The sequence below is a fragment of the Thalia democratica genome, chromosome 7 (assembly GCF_965202585.1).
Source record: "Thalia democratica chromosome 7, ktThaDemo2.hap1.1, whole genome shotgun sequence".
In the NCBI taxonomy this organism is placed as follows: domain Eukaryota; kingdom Metazoa; phylum Chordata; class Thaliacea; order Salpida; family Salpidae; genus Thalia; species Thalia democratica.
In genome coordinates this window covers 17787253-17809833 of record NC_139171.1, presented here as the reverse complement: position 1 = coordinate 17809833, position 22581 = coordinate 17787253, and the positions used below count along the sequence as shown (strand labels likewise).

The window sequence follows — 22581 nt, the reverse complement described above, 5'->3', positions numbered from 1 at the left end:
AAATTTTTAACTTAGATCTCTTTCACATTTAAAAGCATCCAATTTTTTATTTCTTTTTCTTATATAGACTATTATAGAGTTTGTACACATTTTATAAGACATACAGTTATCTGCATTTATTCATCTAGCATTTTGCAATATTTAAAATGTAATTTAATGCAAAAGTGTATTGACTTTAAATAATTTTTTCAAAACAAATATGTTTTTTTTTACAATTAAACACGACCAATAACCTTTTAAATGTTTTATGCCAAGCTTAGCTACCAAATAATTACTTAAGTAATTCTTTTGCACTTTAAAACTTGTAATTTGATTATTGAAATTAAGAAATTGCATCATAACTTACAACAGAAAATTTTCAGTTTTTTATAAACTTATTAAAACATGGACTCAAGAAGAGAAGGAAGAGATAGAAAGAGAAGGTCTCGATCCAGAGAGCGTAGATCCAGGTCCAGGGACAGAAGATCGAAGTCAAGAGAGAGAAGATCCAGATCTAGAGACAGGAGGTCCAGGTCTAGGGAGAGGACGAAAAGGTCTTCTCCTTCAAGACACAGACATAGATCGCGCTCTCCCGAAAAAAGAAGGTAATTGTATTAGTTTTTTTTTTAAATTCAAATTGCCTACTATTTAAATTCCTACAGTGTTTTAACAGATTAGTTTTAGAAATCCAAGGTTTGGGAATTAGAAGATACAATTAAAGGTTAGCTGTTAAAAATACTGTGTATAAGATGAATCGTTATCTATGTCAAATCTAGTAAGATGGTATAAAATTCAGGTAAAAAATTGGGGTGTTTTGTCAAAGAATAGAGTTACAAGTTATAAATTAAAGTCTAAGACCAAATAATAAAGATTTTAAAGTTTCAAAGATTTTTTTAAATGTTTAAAAGTCAAGTCTAACAGTTTTGGGCTAACGATTTGTTTATAAATCAAAATTTGGGTCCAATACTTTGGGAATACGAGTTAAAACTTAAAATTGAAGATGAACTATTTATGGTAGAAGCTTGACACCTATCCAATATTGATTACAATTGAAAAATTGAATCTCCTGAAGTAATTGATTATATAATTTTTTGTACTTATGTTGAAATAATATTTTTATCTGGTTATAAGTTTTACATTAATATCATTACGATAGAAAGTGATTATTTCAGAAAACTTTTATCAGTCATTGTACCATAAATTAAGAATTTTTACTACTCTTATTGAAAAGTTATATTTGAATAAATATAAATATAAAAATTTAGGCATGAAATTTAATTATTTAAGAGAGAAAATAGTAATTTAATATTTAGAAATCATACTGAGATAAATTCAACTCAAAAGTGTATAATTAAAAAACTTTAATTAATATATAAATATTTATACAGGGATAGAGACAGATCTCGTAGATCAAAATCACCTCGCGACAGAAGAGACAGAGACAAGAAAGGAGATGCAAGAGATAAGAACAAGAATCAGCCGCAACCAGTTGAAGAAGAGGAAGAAAAACCAAGACCCAAGGTAATAAGTTATATATATATGGTATATACAGTAACCTCTCGCATCTTTACGCACTCGTGACGTTACGAAATCTCGTTTAGTTACGCATTTTAGAATTCTAAAAATTCTAAAACTAAAAGTTTTAATTTTTTTAATATTGCACAAATTAGGTTTATTGTATATTTTTAAGTGAAATTAGTATTTTTTCATTTTTAGTTTGTGCTTTCCATAAGGAGCTTACTAAACTCTATTGCTTTGATTTTATAGCTTAGGTGTCTTAACACTCCTCCTTTTATACCTTTAAATAAAAAAAAATCAATTCCTCAAATTCTTATGACATGAAATTTCATTCCTACTTAAAAAATCCATTAATATATCCTTGATACAATGCAAGACAAGTTTATTCTTATGTGGGCAAAGGACAATTTAAAAAAGTTGTAGTAGCATAAACAATTTTTATTAAACATTTTTCTTATATTTTATAGATTTTTGTTCAAAAGAAGACATCCATTACAGCACCAAATGCATAATTTTGTAAAAGGATATAGAAACAAATTTTAATATAGACACCACACCATTTCTTAATTGTAAGCAAATGCTTAATTATGAATTGAAATTGCTAAGTGGAATAGAATATAAACGTCAAGTATCAAATATGTTACATATAAATAAAGATAAAATCTATTTATTATTAAAATTATTAAATTTAATTAGTAAAATTATTTTATACAAATTTAAATTCTTTTTTTTTAATATTTGTATAGTTTCATCTTTTGTTTTCGTATTCATAAATAAAGTAAACTATTGTTAAAAGATGAATAGATCCTAGTCTGCTTTTAAATAGCAGCAATATCAAAAAACAGCCATTTTAATAAGTATATTTAGTACCTCTCGTATCTTTACGCACTTTTTCTGTGGACACAATGTGCGTAAATAAGCGAGAGGCTACTGTAGTTAAATTATTTTTTTAAGTGTTTAATATTTTTAAAACAAATGGAGTAATTTTTTTTAAATAAATAGTGTTTTACTGAGCTCATAATATTTGTTATGTACTTTTTATTAAATACGATGAATTTTGACAGACCCAACCAATCAGTTTGGAAGAAATGCTTCAGAAAAAGAAGGAGCAAGAAGCTCTCGCTGCTAAAGTTTGTTTGATTGAATTTAAAATATTTATACATAAATTTATACTTCAATCACATAAATTATTTGTGTTTTTAATTAGTTTTGTAAATGAAGTTTTTTTAAATAAAGTAGATAAGTGTAGTAAATTTATAATATAACTTTAAGCAGACTTAGACCAGTTCGTCAACAAATTAAACTGAATTAATTATGTAAAAGGTTTAGCACAGGTACAAAATTAGTTGTTAAGCATTTAATTTTTTCAAAAACAAAGTTCATTTCAAAGTAAAGCTATAATGGAAAAAGTAAATAAACAAACTTAAGATGCATTAAGAAAAAAAAAATTGTAAACTTACATTAAAGGTCATTAAGGTCTTTCTTCAAATTTATATAAAAATTATATTAGGCATACACTAAAGGCTTAAAACTGTTTAGGGAACATGTGGGTTAAAATTTACAGGTTGAGGCGTAAAGAAATTAGAAGTTAAGCTTTAAAAGGTATGTAAGGTAATGTTTTAGTAAAAGGATTACAAAATGTAATGATCCATGGAAGTAATCTTTTAAAGATTTAAAGCAGGAAGTCTGACCCAAATTTTAAAAGTTAGAGGCTGCTTTTTTAAGTTGAATCTTCCCTAATTGTAGTATATTCAAGTAAAAAGCAAAAACTTTTTCCAACAGCTTCTAACTAGGAACTTTTAACCAGTCTTAAGTAGAAGTAGGTGTAAATTTAATATTATATTCTTTTAAACAGCCGAAGTTCCTGACAAAAGAAGAAAGGGCCGCAGCCGCACTGGAACGACGCAGGCTCAAGGTGGAGGAGGAGAAGAAGAAGTTGGAGGAGGTGCGGAAGAAGAACAAGGAGATGCTGGAGGAGGGAAGGAAGCTGCTGCAGGATCCGAGGGAGAGGGACCGGAGGGAGAGGGAGGAGAGAAGGAGGCAGCGGAATGAGGAGGAGCAGAGCAGGAGGATCGACAAGGACAAGAGCAAGGAGCTCGAGGTTTGTTGTTGTTTTGATAATTTGCTATATTTTATTTGGTTTCTAATTTGATTTGTAGTTCGAGCATTAGTATAGTTTTAGTTGCGTTTAACTTTGGTATTTACTGTGAATTTTTAGTTGTTTGAAAGTTTATTTTTATATATTAAATGTATTTTAAGTTAAGTATTATAAAAAAAGTATTTTTTATTGCTTTAGTTGCAACTTCTAAGGTCAAACACTCAGCTCTTTTATACAAGTTTATCTAAATGCACCTCGAAAAACAAAATAATTTAATTGTTCAGGGTTGCCACTCGGTCAGGAAAAGTCAGGAAATCAGAAAAAGTCAGGAAAAATTAAAAACAAATGACAAAAGTCAGGAAATTTGATAAAATTTAAAAAAAAAGTCAGATTTTGTCAGTTTAAATTTACAAAATTCCTTCTTTTTCAAAGCCTTTAAATGGTAAAAATTCATTAAAAGTCCTTTAAAGTCGGAAAAAAATTCCAAAATTTTCCTAGAAATTTACAAGTATATTTAATTAAATTTCCAATGCCTTCATCTGGTATAAATTAGTAAAATATCCTTTACAAAACTGCAAAAATTTTCTATTAACAATTTTCTATTTAAAAATTTCTTTATTGAACAAGTACCCTACTTGAAGAAGCAGATTTTGTAGACTGCTCGTTCAACTGTAAAAAATTGTTATTGTTTTAAGGTTTTAGTTGTGAAAGTTTGTTATTAATTCAAGGTTTTAATTGTAAAAGTTCCTTACATGTCGTTTGTATATCAAGATATATTTATGCTAGGAAATGCTATAAAATTGTGTCTTTTTTCAGATAAGCTGTGTTTATAAGGTAATAATACAAGTATTTTGCTGATAGAGCTGTTTATTGCAAATACATCAATCATACACAGATGGTTTAAGTGATGTACTGGAAGTTTGATGATAGAATTAAGCAAAAAATTGTTGTTTTTAACCTGTATTAAAATTAGATGAAAAACTTTATATAGTTTCAAGTGTTAGATTAAGTATTTTAGAATAAGTTTAATTTAAGAGTTTGATTTAGAAAAGTCAGGAAAATTTTAATAAAAAGTCAGGAAAAAGTCAGGAAGTTTTTCTCAGCTTGATCAGTGGCAACCATGATTGTTGTTTGTTTAAAAGAAAACATATTGTCAAAAAAGTTTTATTTAAGCTGTATAAAATTAACAATTAAGTTTTTGAATAGATTTGTTGTTAAGTTGGTATTTGTAATTGCCGAATTTAAAATAAATCTCTTATTAATAGTTGAACGGCGTTGAAGTTTTGCTTTAAATATGCAGTAAAAGTTGAAATAAACTAATTGAAAGAACTATAGGAAAAAGTATGCCTAAGACTTGATACCGTGGCAGCATGTGAAACTTTTTTTTCTTAACTAACTAAATATTATTTGCCAGGCAATCAAGAAGCGATACTTGGGAGGTGAAAAGAAAAAGAAGAGAGTAAGGAGATTGAACGACAGAAAATTTGTGTTTGACTGGGATGCTGGTGATGATACATCTGTTGATTATAATCCAATGTTGGTTTGATTGATTAAAAATGAATATGTTGTTAATGTTTGATTTTGAATAAAACTTATAAATATTAATTATTTTATGCAATATTATAATAATTTATTTGAATTTTCATATTTTTGTATAACATAGTTAACTTATATAAAATCTAAGTAGCTGTAGATAATATTGATATTTTTTATGACGTCACATAACTTATTATGTATCGTTCGCAGTTACAAGGAGAAACACGAGGTTAGGTTGTTCGGAAGGGGCACAGTTGCTGGTATCGACGTGAAAACGCAGAAAAAATCCGACTTCTACATGAGCATCATCGAAGAAAGAAGGAGCGCACAGGAGAAAGAACAAGAAAAGTTTGTTACTTAAGTGCTTGTAATTATTTTTCAGGTCTCCGTCGGGAAGCCTTTTTTAGTCTAATATTTTGTATAGAAATTACAAAGTTATTTATTATTTCTGTGTTTAATTATTTTATTATTATTTATAAGTTTTTTTTCCAAAATTAATTGTTTAATAGTTTGTTCTTTTTTTTTACATTTCCGATCGCGTCCGTTCATTACACAGTCCAATTAACAGGACTCAGTTAAAAAATATATTTAGAAAATATTATTTATTCATTTTTAGAACGCGATTGAAGAATATAATTTAAAGATTTATTTGTTCATTTTTTGGAGGCGATTGAAGAATTTAATTTATAGATTTATTTATTCATTTCTAGGACGTGATTAAAAATATATTTTAAGTATTTTTATTAACTTATTTTCCAATCAGGACTCGTTTGAAGAACATAATTCAATGGTTTATTTATTCATTTTTAGAACGTGACTGAAGAATATAATTTAAAGATTTGTTTATTCACTTCTAGGACGCGATTGAAGAAAATAAAATAAGTATTTTAATCAACTAATTTTTCTCACCAGGACCCGTTTAAAGAACATACAAAGGAAGGAGAGAAAGAGACTCCACGGAGACAGACACTGGAGCAAGAAGAAGAAAGAAGAAATGACCGAGAGAGATTGGAGAATTTTCAGGTAGTTGAATTTATTTTTTGATTAATACATTTTAAATGTAAGTGAGTAATCAAAAAAAAAAAATTAAATTAAATTTTTTCCTAAGTTTTATTTAATATTAAACGGGTAGTTTTTTTTTGTTATTTCTATTAGCTGTAGAAAATTCACCTATAAATTATGTAGAATGAACAATAATAATTAGAAGAATTTTTAATACTAAAAACTAGTTCTTAAGTTAGAACAAATGAATATTAAGCTAGCCTGTAAAAAGTACATTAATTAGTTTACCATTACCTAAACAAAACAAATTAAAAACCTACTGCTCCTTATTCAGGGTTTGGAAAAAATCTGGAATTTGACAATTGAGGCTGAAAAAATCTGGAAAAACCTAAGATTTTGAGATATTTTGAAAAAAAACTATAACTGTGAACGAAAACTACAAAGAAACCTGGAATTTTAAACAACTTTTGCATGTTAAGTAAAAGAATTTCAATTTTACACAAAAAAAATTCATATAGATAAAATAATTTTGTGATCATCAAACATTCTTTTTATTAAAAGACAAACATTAATATATCCTTTTAATGTTTTTATACTGTATAAAACAGTTTTTTACCTTAAAACTTTTAATTTTAAACTAAAAAATAGACCCAAAAATATGTAATTTTAAAAACCTGGAAGAAATTTTGAAGATTTGGGAAAATTTGTCAAAAACATTTGGTAACCCTGCTTATTTTACCTGTTGTTACATAAATTTACTTTACTTATTATATGTTACTTATATTATTATATATTACACAAATTATACAAAAAACAACTTTTAATGTTTATATAACACATTTATCTCAACACACAGAGAGGACTTCAACATAACAACAAAGGGTGGAAGCATTCCGGAACCAATAAGAAGCTGGAGCGAGTGCGAAGACCTCAACCCGAGCATACTGGAAGTCATCAACAACGTCGGATACAAGGTTTGATTGTAAACAAAATATATGTACAAAAAAAAAGATGTTCTAAATCTTATGAAGCAAATTGCTCATAAGAGTTCATCAGAGATTTCTTGAAATTCTGTTGTAGTTTATTTAGATATGCTAAAGAGTTTTTATTAATATTTAGTTAATCTGTTGTAACAATAAGTAGCTTTACTCAACTTTCATATTGACTGGGTTACAAAAAAGTAATAAGTATTTTTTAGTGTTGCACATAGCACTAATGATAATTTGTCTTACAAAATACAACCAAGTACAACACGATATTTTTGAAGTATAATTTAACACAATAATTTCAAACAGAAACCAACACCGATTCAGAGGCAGGCAATCCCGATTGGTTTTCTGAACAGAGACATCATAGGAGTGGCTGAAACCGGATCCGGTAAAACCGCTGCTTTTCTCATCCCACTGCTCACATGGATCACTTCACTACCTAAAATTGAACGGTACGTTTGTTATATTGTTAATAAATGCTTATTTTAATTAAGTATTTCATACTTTATTTCCAAAAGTTGTACAGTAGGTAATGTAAAAGGAATTGTTTACGGAATAGATGTATACAATGCGATTTAGTGATCAAAAGATTTTTACATTAAAGAAACAGAAAAATTTAGTTTGCACACATGCTTGGTATTTCATATGTTTTTGCATAGAGTAAGTTTGCAAACTAATCAATTAAAATGTTTGCTTAAATCTTGATTAGACTTTAGAATTATGATTATTTTCTCAATGACAAAAATTTAAATTATTTGATAAGGTTTATTACCTATATAGATAAATTTAGTTAAATAAACTTTTTGTAGTATGGAGGACAAAAAGATAAAATAATGAATAGGTAAATTTATTTTTAAATTAACTAATGTGGCTTTTTAAAATAACAACAAAACACTAATTTTACCAATTATGTAATTTATAATCAGAAAAAATATGTTTTTAATGATAAAAAATTTCCCTGTATGGAAAATAAACATTTTAAAAATTATGTGTTTAATAATAAAATAAACTTTTTACCAGTATGGAGGATGCGGACAAGGGTCCATACGCGATCATATTGGCGCCCACCAGGGAGTTGGCGCAGCAGATAGAGGAGGAAACAATAAAGTTCGGCAAGCAGCTGGGCATCAGGACCGTGGCTGTTATTGGTGGGTTGAGCAAGGAGGACCAGGGTTTCAAACTGAGAATGGGGTGTGAGGTTAGTGTTTGCTTTATTTTCCTTCAGATTTTTAATTTAAAAAAGTATATTTGTTTTATAAGTAAGGATTTTTTGTCTTTGCACTTATGATTATTTTGTTTGTATTCAACATATGAATTTAGTTATATTTAGTGCATTTATCAAACTATATCACTTTAGTTTTAAATAAATCAAGTTTGTTTCTCAAAACCCATATTTGTACAATAAGGTTAAAACCAATTAAATAAGTTCTAACACAACAACTATCAATCATCACAAAAACTAATATTCGAAACAGATAGTGATAGCGACCCCGGGTAGGTTGTTGGACGTGCTCGACAGCAGGTACATAGTTTTATCGCAGTGCACGTACATTGTGATGGACGAAGCTGACAGGATGATTGACATGGGTTTCGAGGAATCCGTCCAATCGATACTCGAATACATTCCGGTGTCCAATCAGAAGCCAGATAGCGATGAGATTGAGAACAAGGTGCTGATGAAGAGCAACTTTTTGTCCAAACACAAGTTCAGACAGGTTTGTGGGAGTTTTATTGTTTGATTACTCGTATTTATAACAAAAGAGATATGGAATTAGAGAACTTTTGTAAAATATCTTATGTATACATGCTTTTTTACCATCTTTGGTAATTGATGTGGAAGATTTTAAGTTAAACTACATTCCTAGGCACAAAGTTAAACAGCCACAAACCACAGTTATTGAGACATAAATTTACATACATTTTCTTATGTTCAATGTTTTTATATAATTGTGAAGATAATTTTAATAATATTATGGAAATTTACAATATATTGGTTCATGTTAGAAAAATGACATTTATTTATCACATTTACAGAAAGTTTGTAAAAATTTGTAAAGAATATATTCCTTATTTCTAATTTTCAAGCACATTAAATCTGAGTTTGATATAGAAATTTAGTAATTAAATTTTAGTGAGCAAAAAGCCATTTAAAGCATGTATTTTCAAATATAAGATATATAATAGCATAATTACATAATGTTATCTTCACCCCAACGATGCAACTAGCAGTAGAAAGACTCATAATATTTATAATATTTTGTACTTAAGAATACTAGTTTGATGTAAAAATTTGAGTTTTAGTTGTAGATATATTTAACCTATTATAGTATTCGAAAAAAAAATAATGTGAATATAGAATTTGTAAAAACTAACTATATGACATCCCAACAGACGGTCATGTTCACGGCAACGATGCCTCCGGCGGTGGAGAGACTTGCGAGAACGTACTTGAGAAGACCGGCCACAGTGTACATTGGAAGCGTGGGTAAACCCATAGAGAGGGTGAAGCAGATCGTGCATCTCATGAACGACAGTGATAAGAGGTTGTTTTATTGTAAAATGTATGAAACATAATTAAATTTATTGAGTTGTAAGTACATAAGAGTATGCTAAATTGTTTACAAATTTTTAATCCTGAGTTAAATTGAAAAGTTCTATAACTGATAATGCTGTTTTTTTAACAAACTTAATGTCATTAGTTATTTAATTGCAAGTTAGACATAAGTGTATAACGTTTTAGTACACAAAACTTTTGTTAAAGTAAGTGTTCTTATATTTAAAAGTATATAAAACGAAGTGTAAAAAAGACTCATAAATTATCTAAGAACAAATTTATAATTATATACTAATTATACTATAATTTTAGGTCCAAATTGTACTCAATATTGGAGAGCAGAAACTACAAACCACCTATTATTATATTCGTTAATCAAAAGAAGGGTTGTGATGTGCTCGCTAAAAATCTTGAAAAGAATAATGTTAGTTTGGTATTTGTATTAGTTGTTGAGTGAGAATTAAACTTTTTTAATTTTTGTAAATTTACAATGTTTTAACTTTTAAGTTGTTGTAAACTAAAATATATTATGTCACAAAATTGAAAACACCTCATTATATACTTAAAAAAACTAATTCAAGTATATGTATTAAAATAATTAGTTAATTTAAATGAAAAAATTATGAAATAAAAATTCAAAATAGAATTTGAAAATACTACAAAGTTTTAACACATTTCTAAGACAGTAAAAAATGCACCAAAGCAAATAGATAGTAAAATTTTTGTTCACTACAGCCAGTATTAAACTTAAAACATTAAAATAAGTAAATGATAGAGAATTTAATTACATACATGTGTCAGCTTGTTTTAAAAGTTGAAGTTCTAATAATAATAAAACCAATACATGGTATAAAGACAATAAAACAATAAATATTTTTTAGAAAAATTACACGTACAGATGTAAGCTTTAAAATTAGACATTAAAATAAGTAGCATATATTAAAAAGTTAAACTATTACAACCACATACAGTTGTCAGCTATGAATCAATGTTTCTTAATACGTATGCAGCATTAGAATAAGTAGTATGTATCAAAAATTACTAAGTTAAAGTTGAAAACATAGTTTAAAACACACTACAACTTCTAAAAAAAATTGTAGACATTAACACAAAATACAGTAAAATAAAAAGTTTTACTCTTACAATTATACACAGATTTTAGCAAAGTTTAGATATAAATAATAAAGTAAATAGAAAAATAGTATACAATTTATATTCCCCACTACACCAAAATGTCAACATAAATACAGTGGTAAATTGTAAACAATTCATTCCAACCAAATTCATTTCAACTAAACTGTAAAAAGTTTAATGCATCCCATACAGATGTCAGCATGATTAGACATACTTGTTTGTTATAAACCTTATTAAATAATTATTCTCACACAGATGTCAGCATGTACGCTTCACGGAGGCAAATCTCAGGAGGCCCGTGAAGCCGCGTTGTCAGATCTGAAAAATGGAAAGAAGGAGATCTTGGTTGCCACCGATGTAGCTGGTAGGGGTATCGATATTCAGGATGTGTCGCTCATCGTCAACTTCGACATGGCTAAGTCTATTGAAGGTTTGAATTATTAATAGTAATTATATTGAAGATTTATTAAATTTTTTTATATCTTTCATCGTCAATTTCGACATAGCCTAGTCTATTGAAGGTTTGAATTAGTTGTAGATTGCAATACTTAAGTATTAGTTGTAATTTTTATGTAATAGTAGCATAGTATAACCCGTTATGTGTGTAAAATTGTATCAGAGAGCCTAAAGCTTTTTGTTTGTTTACTCAACTTTAAGAACAAAATAAGTTATTACATATGAAGAATTTTTGGTGTGAAATGTGTACAAATGCAAAAAACAAACTTTATTTTTCTTACATCCGGATAAACCTTGAAGTTAAGGATGTTTTAACAAACATTAATATGCACGTATGATATGTTCTTCTCAAAGTTATTTAGTTACAAAAATTCTATACTGTGTTTAAAACTATACGTTTTTTACTTTGCTGACTGAATAGTTTGTAACGCCATTATGACTTTACAATTTTTTTGCAGATTACACGCACAGGATAGGACGTACGGGTAGGGCGGGCAAGTCGGGTACGGCGGTAACATTCCTGACGCAAGCGGATTCGCAAACTTTCTACGATTTGAAGCAGTACCTCATCGAATCGCCAGTCAGTACTTGCCCCGCTGAGTTGGACAGACACCCGGAAGCCCAACACAAACCTGGTTTGTATAATTGAAACTTGTTTATAAGAAATTAGAAAATTGCTTGCGTAAGTTTAAAACAATCTAAAGTTTTTGTATCTTTGTACTAACAACATTTATAACTGTTTAAGACGATGATTGTTTTTGTATATATATATATATATTAATTTATGTTAATAATGCAAAATAAAATAGTATATATACCCTTATAAGATATTGTAAAACTGTACTGTTACAAATAACCGTTTTAAGCAATAAATGTAATCAATTAGATTTTATAAACTTATACTATCTTATAAACCTTAGGTATGATTAATTAATCAAAACTGTTTTCCAACAGATGTATTACCCTACTTGGAAATTAAAATAAGTACATTTATTAATAAGTAAATTTTTAAATAGTTTTCCACATATAACTGTTAATTTTTTTACAGGTACCGTACTCACCAAGAGGCGTAGAGAAGAAGTTCTATTTGCGTGAAAAAAAGTCAAAACATATGTAATAAAACTTAATAGGTTAATTTTCATGTAAGTATTTTTACATTTGCTCATTAGAAGAGTTTGAAAAGGTCTAACAGTTAGCAAGATTAAGTTAATATCTATTTTTCTCTTATTAAGTTTTTTTATTCTAGTATTTTTCATAGCGAATGAGTATGTACCTAATTTTTCTTTTTCGTTTTGAAAATATTTTATATAAACTCTCGCTTTGTTTTGTTTTATTTTCAATAAATTTTATACTTGATACTAGTAAATTAATAAAATATTTTAAATTTTTTTTTGAACTTATAGCTTAGTATCAAAATGAAAATTTAGTCTATTATATGATTGATTGGATTTAGACTAATAAAAACTTTATAGTTCACATTTAAGTTTGTTCATTTTTGATGCTCCAAAATGAATTTAGGTTAATAAAAAACTCTGTGAAGATCATACTATTACAAATGTAAAAACAATTTTTCACTTCAAAAACGTTATTATATTTCTTAATACTAGCAGTGAGGTAAATTATAAAACTGACAGTCTTACTTTAAACACTTCTTTGCTTGAAATTAAATTATTTTTAGCTATTTTAGAAGGTCTACTAAACATTAAAGTTAAATCGTTTTAAGATGTAGCTATCGTATTATTTATTACTTATTCTAATAATTTGTAAATTGTTTATCATATTACTGTTCAAATACAACAAGTTTTAATATTTATGACTAAAAAGTTTTATAGTGATTTAACAAAAAAAAGTTGAAAGTCACGTGGTTTCGAAAAATCTATACAAAAAATGTACATGGGTATTCGGAAAATCAACAAATCAAATTCTTAAAAAATGTTTAAATGACAATGTCTCTAAAAGTAATACATGAGTTGAAATTAAAAAGGTTAAAAATTTAATTGAAAAGGTATTATGATAGTTGAAAATAATCTAAAGGATAGTTTTGACAATTACTAAATTTTATAAAAAAAATTTCTGGGTAGAAGTTTAATATGCACTAAGGGACTTTTTAGCACGAAGTGTCTAATATGCACAAAGAGACTCTTTTGTACAGCGTCAATTTTTCACAAAAAAACTTTTGTACGGGTTAACAAAAAAAAATATTTATAAAACATAACTATTACCACTTAACCTAGGTCGTAATTTTTTTTATAGCTGAATTTTTATCAGTTTTTTGATTAATAATTTTAAAAGGTTACTTTAACTTTTTTTCTATCGCTGTTACCCCTTACGCCCGCTCGGTCGGTAACATTTTAAACATCAATTTATACTTTTAATTTTTTTACTCTCGTGTAAAAGTGACCCTTTGTGTAAAAATGTGTTCGTGCATATTTTACTCATTTTGGCAATATCTCATAATAATTTTGCTATGAAAAAATAGTAGATAATTGATAAGTTTACAAAGTAACTTTTTGTATGTATAAATTATTGATATATAGCTTACAACCTTTTTTAAGGGTTTGAATAGTCGTGCACTCGGAAATATACAAGCCACCGCTTTGGATAATCTAAAGCAGTGTGGTTTTTACAGTTGCTAAGTAAAGTTTTTGGAAAGTTAAGATATTCTGTTGAACAGCAAAAAAAAATGTCTTCGGTATATTTGCAGAGAGTTTTTAGCTTTAGGTGAACATTTATTTTACATTCCAGATAAGTGTGCACAGACTTCAGTTCTAGTGAAGACGACATACCTAAAATATAGAAGAATACGGACAACAAGGTCTGTATTTATTTAAAGTTTGCAGGTGGACGCAGTTATTTTCAAATAATGAAAGTTTAATTTGTTTTAATAATGTTTTAGATCTAAAGAGTCAAACAGTTATTAAGTTACTTAAGTTTACATATTGTTTATTAAACAACAAAAAATGTACCAAAATTTTGGTTTAAGGACCTAGTGCATGAAAAACCTTTTGGTTATCGATTTATACAGCATAAGAACTGTTTAATGTCCGTCTAAGATAGGGGTCGGCAGCCTTTTGTTACTCGTGGGCCAATTTTCTCACAAAAAACTGCTCGCGGACCGCACATTTTAGAAAAAAGACTTCGAGAGCCGCAGTTATTCAAAAATAAACATAGTAGTTACTTGAAAACTATTATTTTAAACCAAAAATATAACAAAATAAGCAGTTAAGTAGCACCTTTAAATAGAATGCATTAAACTAAAAGCTTATTTGTAAGTTTTTGATTCAAAACCTTTTATCTTTATGTTTTTCAAAAAGTATACTTTTAGCTAAAAAGTGCCTCGAGGGCAGCATAAATTGGCTCTGAGAGCCACATTTAGCCCACGGGCCGCAGTTTGCCGACCCCTGGTCTGGGACTAAGTTTTGTATGTACTTTTACTTAAGCAAAATTAAAATTTTTAACCTTTTGTACTTGTAGTATTGCTGTAAAAAATTCTGTAATATTCTAGTTTAATTTTTGTGAACTAGTTTCAATTCAAAAAGCATATTTAATTAAAAATAAAATTTAAATAACAAATAAGTATAACTAAAAGTTAACTTTATTAACACATTACATATAGTTTTATAAATTGAATAGATTATTTTATTTTCAGGTCAATTGAGTATATAATATTTCAATTCTATGGGTGAAAAAAAAATTAAATCTCACTTAAAGAGCAGATGATTTAAACTAAGGCTTCCAAAAAAAGACCATAAAGCCTCTTTGGGAGTCATTTCGTAAATTTAGGGGGCTAAAATTTGAAACTTACATTATATATTCTATAGTTCATAATGAAAAGCAAAAAAAAACGTCGTTAGGAGTATTCAGTGGTAGTTTAAAATTTTACAGTAGAACAGGGCTTCCCAAAGTTTTAAACGTTTTAGACATTTAGGGGTACAATAAGCTGCAAAGAGGGGCACAAAACAATAACTCAAAACTTACACTAGGTATTCTGTAGGTGATGATTAAGAGCAAAATATGGTCTTACGGTTGTTTTTTGAAAAATATTATTAGAGGGTGCCTTTTTTACCTTCATAGGAGGCATTATGAGAAAAAGTAAAAATAAAACTCTGATCGAAACTTAGTATTGCTTGAATTTGAATTTCAACTAACATTTATTTTTATCAAAACTTTATAAATTTTTACTTTATACTAACAGTTGTGATTTATTGCAAAGTGAAGTAAGTATTTTTTTTTAGTTACAATATAAATTATAGTTATACTATCTTTACTAAAAAACTCACCTTTTTAATACTTATCTTTATCTTTAATCATATCTCATAGATAACTTTAAAAGTAAAGATTGAAAACTAGACAGTATAATCTGGTTTTTAAAGCTGACAAAAAATTTGCAACAACTATAAGTTATAATATTTGTTTTCCTTTAAAATTATTTAACCATTAACAAAAGTATATCTAATGAACTATTACTCAAAACTGTGTTTTATGTAAAACAAAAAAGCAATGTAATGTTAAAATTATTGGGGGAATAAAAACACTTCATCAAAAGGTGATAGTTATTACATTTTTTGTATCAAGACTTAATTGTGCAAACTAAATTTCGGTCAAAGACCTCCTCAGTGGTAAAATAAAAAATTTAGAATATAAGTAAGAGGCAATGGAAATAGTATTTAAACAATTAAATAAAAGAATTTTTTTACTTAAAAGCAAAACAAATTTTATTAAAATCTTAAGGTTGAATATATGGTTATATTTAAATTTTAATAAAGTTTCGAAATCAATATAGTAATAAAAACATTAACAACAGCCTATATGTAGACTTATTATTTCTTTTAATAAGTTTCTAAAATAAACATTGCTTAAATAAAAATGTAGTTAATAGTAGTAAGAGAGCTTTAAGTTGAGATACATTTTAATTTAGCTAATTTTAATCGTGACGTAACTATCGAAAATCTAATAAATTATATGCTTGAAAAAACTATTATAATTTGAAATCTTGCTTGAATGCTTCTTATAAAAACTTTTAGTTTCTAGAAAACAGTAGCTCTTTAAAACTTTTCAAGAGCATGCATAAAACCTATATCACGAACAACTTAATTTTTGAAGTGTAGTTTTTTGAAGTGAGGGCAAGAATAGAAGAGTTCGTAACGTTTTTTTTAAGTTATCCCTTCTGTCAGCTTTGGCAATCGCGACTTTTTCTAGTATGCGAGTACTGCAATCACTTTGTGGGTTTTTGTTTTTGCAAATATGGTGCATTATTTCCCAGATTATTTTATAATCTATAATTTAGTTTTCTATTTCCAGATGTATTTTGATATTTCTGTGCCGTTTTCTTAATAGTTTTTAAATTCAATGATATGGCTGTACCATCTTTTTTTGAAAGTCCCACCAGTTGATCCCAAATAGTTTTATGTTTCATTATCTGTTGCTTTATATAAGACATATTCAACTAAGCATTTGTTGTTTAGAGGACATTTATTTTTTGTTCCACAGTTGCAAAGTGTTTCATTTTTTTCATCGTTTTTTGTTTTTTAATATTTTCAATTATGTTTTTGGATTAATTTCTTAATACTGCTCATGCAGCTATATGAAGTTTTACAATTATTTCTATTAATTATTTTGTTTAACTTGTAATCTTCTTTAAAATGTTTATCTATTAGTTGCAGAAAAGTTTTACCTATATTGGTATTTTACTGACTTATAGTAGGGTGGGTTGAAGTAAATTGTTTTTTGTTCGTGTTGGTTTTTTATTTGTTTTCATTAATTTGGTGATTTGAACGTTTAAGTCTGTATTTGAAATTTGAGTTAGTTAAAGCATTCTGGTATCCGGTTATTTAGTTTTTGAAAACTTACAGCTTACGTACAGTTTGATTGTGTACTCTTTTTTATTGACCAAGGTGTATCTTTAAGGCTATAGTTAAGTTTTATCTTTTTTTAATTTTCTTTGACTCACAAATTAGTTTTCTTATAGAGGGCTCAATTTCTGCAGGCGCGTAGCTTTGTACGTTTCTGTAGGTTTGCAGAAACTTATAAAATTGAAAAAAACGACTTTTGTTTTAATCCTTTAGCTTAAAAAGACCATGCTTTCATAAAATTTCATATTTAGTTTTACCCTTTGGTAGATAAATTTAAATTATAAACTCTATTTAACACTCGTAGTGCCTAACAAATAACAATTAAACAAACTTTTTATAAATAAATTATATACATTTAACTCAGCCCAGATTCTCTTTATCAAAAATCAATACATTGTGAAAAAATTATTTTTGAATCTACATTTTTTTTAATATGTGAATTAAAAAATATTATCTTGCGTTGTTGAGAATTTACTACAACGTAAAAACAATAAGACGGGTAGTGACAAAATTGCGCTCGAGCAAAGACAGCTCGAGTAGTGGAAATACGATATGGCGCAACTCATGCAGGAGCAACTGGAGTAGGGGAAACTGGAGTAGGACCAGAATAGTTTAAATTTCAAATATATATATATTACTTGTAAGAAAACTTAAATTTCCCTCTACTCCTTATTACTTTATCATGCGTCGTACTTTTTGTATTTTGCATATTTGTAACTTTTTTGAGCTAGCTACGTCCCTGCTTCACTGTACTGCTTGGTGTAAATTAATTATTTAACCGTAAATTTATGGTTGGAATTAATTATATTTATGGTATGAAACATTTTTAATTTTATTCTCTAGTGCTACAATATTTTATTACGATCAGTATCTAAATTTGTTACAGCTATTAAGCAGAATTTTTATTAAAAATCTAAAATCCCATTACTGTAAGAGGCAGAAAACTTATGCTCTAGACAAGGGTCTCCTAAACTATTTTCAAAAGCCTTTTTAAAGTAACTTAATAAAGCTATGGTTTCTTTTACAATACTTCTCTAAAAATTACCATAAAAAACGCCCAAAACTTTTATTTTTTGCGTTTAAAAATCATCTACTCAAAATTATCTAGCCCCTAAATTTCTGTGATGGTCCCCAAGGGGACGACTTGGTTCACTTTGGGAAACTCTGCATTAGACCTACAAAGTTATTTTTCAGGTTTATACTTCTGCCCTTAATTCATTCTTGTCCCTTAAAATAATTTAAAAAACTATAAGATTTGTTTAAGGTTTTGCATTAAAAATTTCGGGACATTTGAAAACATTACCTTTTATATAACTCAATAACTATTTACTACTTAAAAAATATCCAAGATTTTTTCAACCTATACCTAACTGGTAATTTATAGTAAAATTTAAATACAACGTTGATTATTTAGATTTTAGAAATAAATTGATTTATTTTCTTACAAATTATAGATTACTTTTAACAAATCCCGATGATATGTATTCGGATCACTCTGTACAAATGGGTAGGTGTTAGAAATGCACGGTGTCAGTTTAGCATACTTTGAAAGTATCTTTTATTTATCTTTAACTTCCACTATTATCCCTAAACAAACTTGGTAAAGTGCACTGTGTCAAAAATACCCGGCAGAAGGGTTTAAATTAAACTGTTATTTTTGTAATTTAAATCCTACTGACAGGGATTATTTTAACATTTAACACAATGTTTTTACAAATTCTAACCCTATCTCATGGTTGGTAATAATAATTTTTAGTATTTTATAACGTCTTTGTGCAAAACTGACCAGTCTTGTTTCAAGTATTTAGGGTAAAATACTTTGACTTTTTTACTTTTTATTTATTTATATATTTGAACAACGTAAATGAAGGTCTTACCACACGTTACATATTATAGTTTTAAAAATTATGTAGTTATTTTCAGAAAATTTCATAATGCTTTGCTTTATACTTAATTAATAAAACTAAATATGTTTGAAAAATGATAATCTAACACTTACATTTACTGTTATCGCATTAGTTCTCACAAAAATTGATTATTTTTATCACTCTTTTGTAATTACAGCTGCATACATTTACATAAATTGTAAATAAATTACATTTCAATCAATTTATTTTTATAACTGCCTAGTTTCATTAATATGCATTTAAAAAGTTTTAGTAATGCATCAGTCACTAATAAACTTTATTGTTGAATAAATGATTTAAAATCAATTTGTATTTACAAAAACTATTGAGCAATATTCTAGCAGTAAAGTTAAATAACACAAAAAAATCAGATTATATAACAAAAAAAGTCTAAATATTGCAAGTTAACTAAACAAAACAGTAACAAGTTTGTTATTTTGTGTAAAAATATTTCAAAGTTTAACAAGTATGTGCACTAAATGCAAAAAACAATGCATACATGGAAATGTATCTAGCATACATGGAAATGAAATCTATCTATTAGTTAAATTTTGCTAGTATTTTTATTTTCTAAATAGAACAAAATAAAGTAAACCATATAATAAAAAAATATTTAACAATAAGAGTGGAACAAAAAAAATCAATATACGATTCAAAATAATAAAACAATAGCAAAAAAAAATTATACCTTTTAACTTTAAAAACTAAGAAGAAGTTATTTTAATCTAGTTTATATTATGTTTATAATTGAACTTTAAAAAAATTAAATTAATTTAGTTTAAAAAATTTTAGTTTGGTTAAAAAAAAAATAGTGGCCTTATTTTGCTAATTAATAGTGTATTATCACTGTTCAGTTAGGTTGCGTAATTCTACATAAATTGTATATAAGTTACACAAAAATAAAATTATTTTCATATCTATTTAGTTTCTTTACGCTCAATTTTTACTGTTTAAAAATGATCAACTACTAATAAACATTTTTAATAAATAAATGTTTTGAAAACAAAACTTATGAATAAGAATTATTTAGCAATATTCTAATCGTAAAAAGGTAATTAAATAACACAAAATATGCAAAGATTGCAGATAAGTTAAAAAAATTAGTAACACATTTTTTATTAAATAAATATTTCTAACCAAATAAGAAAGTAGATTAAAACTCAAATTACTTTGTACGCACATTCTTATAAGTTAATGTAAAATTAAATTGGTTTTCAGTATTTATTTCAAAATTACAGTTTGATCTATTTACTTAAAAGGAACAGTTTCCCTTACAGAAAGAAGCCTATAAAAAAGTGGAAAATTAGTAGTTAAAAGTATTTAAACTGCTTCAAATTTAGCTAATGGTTATAAAAAAAACTATTTGTTAGTTTGTAAAAAAATCATTTTTAAATAAATAGTATACAACAAACCACAATAAAAACTCAAACAAAATAGTTCTTCGTATATTATATATTTTATAGTGTAATTTGAAATTTTTACTTTTTCAAACGAAATAACAAAATTTACCAAAAAAAACTACATTAAACACGCTTGAATGAAAAAGTTTTTTTTTCAATGACACACAAAATAATAAAAATTCAAAAAAGTAAACTGAACTTTAAACTAGTAATTATAGCTGAATAAAAATAAAAAAACAATAAAATATTGACCTACAATTTAAAAACCGCAGATGTTTCCGTATTGAGCCACATTTTTTAGTTAATTCTGATTTTCCTGTGTTTTATTTAGTTAGTGTAAAAAAAAATTAAGTGAACTTATTTGAAACAAAGTTTTAAGATTGATTTTCTAATTTTTTAAGTTCTGTTATAAAAGTATGTTAGCTGCAAAACTAGCTAAAAATTGCTTAAAGTTTGTTTAAGTTAAAGTTTAAAGTTGCATAAAAATAATTTACCTTAGTTAGAAAAAAACTAATAAAATTATAATTAAAATTTAAAAGAACAAAATTTAGTCAAAATTTAAGCGAATTAGAAAAATAATATCAGTAGAAAAATTTTTTATTAGCACAAAATCTAATTACATAAGAAGTTTTATTGGCAACTAAGATTATAAACACTGTAAAATAAATCATAAACTTATAACTCAAAGTTTTTCCAAAAATGATAAATAGAAAACATAAAATAGAATTTTAGCCGGATAAAAAAAAATTTGTAGATTACATAATGAATTTAAAATTCTAAAAAAAACTTAATTTTTGTAAATCTATAAAAATTACATTAATTTTTTTACTAAAACAATTTAAAGTTAGTTCAAAAACACCTCATATAAGTAGTGTATGATTTTAATTAAACTTTATAAAACTTCTTAACAAAAGATAACCTTTACAAATTACACAATAAAAACAATTTGATTGTATTTTATAGTAAAATAAATTTGATGACATTTTGAAAAATTATTTTATAAAGCTATTAGTTTTTTATATTACATTTATAAAAGCTTATCTTAAATAATTTTAAACATAACTATAACATTACATCAAAATAAATTTAAATATTCTTTAGCTTTTATCCAAATGAAAACAGTAAATATTATAACTATTTTTTAATATCAGTAAAAGTTTCAATATATTATAAAATCATGAAAAGTATGTTTCGGGATTAATTTTACTTAATTAAGGGCATAGGGGGGGTAAACACCCTTTTTTGGTTTTTGATCTTATTTTATATAGTTTTTACTAAGTTACAAAATGCTTTTTACAGATTTTAAAAATTCAAAATAATTTTTGAGATATAGCCGGTCAAAGTCGGAGGCAACAATAGGTTTCTTATGGGAGGCGCAAACTAAAACAGCAAAAATAGACTATTTCACTAAAAATCTATCTTCTCCTACGTTTTTTGAGATAACTACCTCAAACTTTCAGGAAACCTTCCTTGATATATTTAGAAAATTCTGTCGGAAGGAATTTTTAAAAAATTGAAAAATAAAAATTTTATAAAAAAAATAAACAAAAAAAAACAGTTTTTTTTTAGTTTTTTTATTATAAAATTTTTATTTTTTAATTTTTTTAAATTCTGTTCCGACAGAATTTTCTAAATATTGCAAGGAACATTTCCTGAAAATTTGAGGTAGTTAGCTCAAAAAATGTAGGAGGAGATAGATTTTTAGTGATTTCTAGTTATTTGCCGTTTTAGTTTGCGCCTCCCATAAGGATCCTATTGTAGCCTCCGACTTTGACCGGCTATATCTACAAAATTATTTTGAATTTTTAAAATCTGTAAAAAGCATCTTGTAGCTTAGTAAAAACTATATAAAATAAGATCAAAAACCAAAAAAGGGTGTTTACCCCCCCCCTATGCCCTTAACATATTACATAAAGATTCTAGAAAATTTTACATTTGATTTCTCAAAGAACTAATATCAAACAAATAGTTTTATAATTTTTATCTCAAAACTTTACAGCCAAGCTGCTAACTTTTTTATAGCTATTGACTTAATATTATCAAAAGAAAAAAATTATCATTCTTACCAAATTGTTATGGCTTTAATCAAATTGTTCTTTACACTGATTTGAATTAATAATCACATCTCATTTAAGCTATGAAAATATTGTTCTCTT

General features: G+C 26.6%; 1 protein-coding gene across 1 annotated transcript; it reads left to right on the top strand.

Annotated features, from left to right (window-relative positions):
• The first annotated feature begins 378 nt into the window (after positions 1–378).
• On the top strand, positions 379–12578 carry LOC145841044 (putative ATP-dependent RNA helicase DDX23). Its single transcript, XM_082948401.1, has 16 exons — positions 379–584; positions 1368–1500; positions 2562–2627; positions 3353–3598; positions 5010–5131; positions 5342–5479; positions 6044–6154; positions 6990–7107; positions 7429–7574; positions 8143–8320; positions 8598–8837; positions 9514–9665; positions 9989–10100; positions 11066–11240; positions 11725–11901; positions 12315–12578. Exons 1-16 carry the CDS (start codon positions 385–387, stop codon positions 12359–12361), a joined length of 2361 nt encoding a protein of 786 aa, XP_082804527.1. The 5' UTR covers positions 379–384; the 3' UTR covers positions 12362–12578.
• Positions 12579–22581: the final 10003 nt, after the last annotated feature.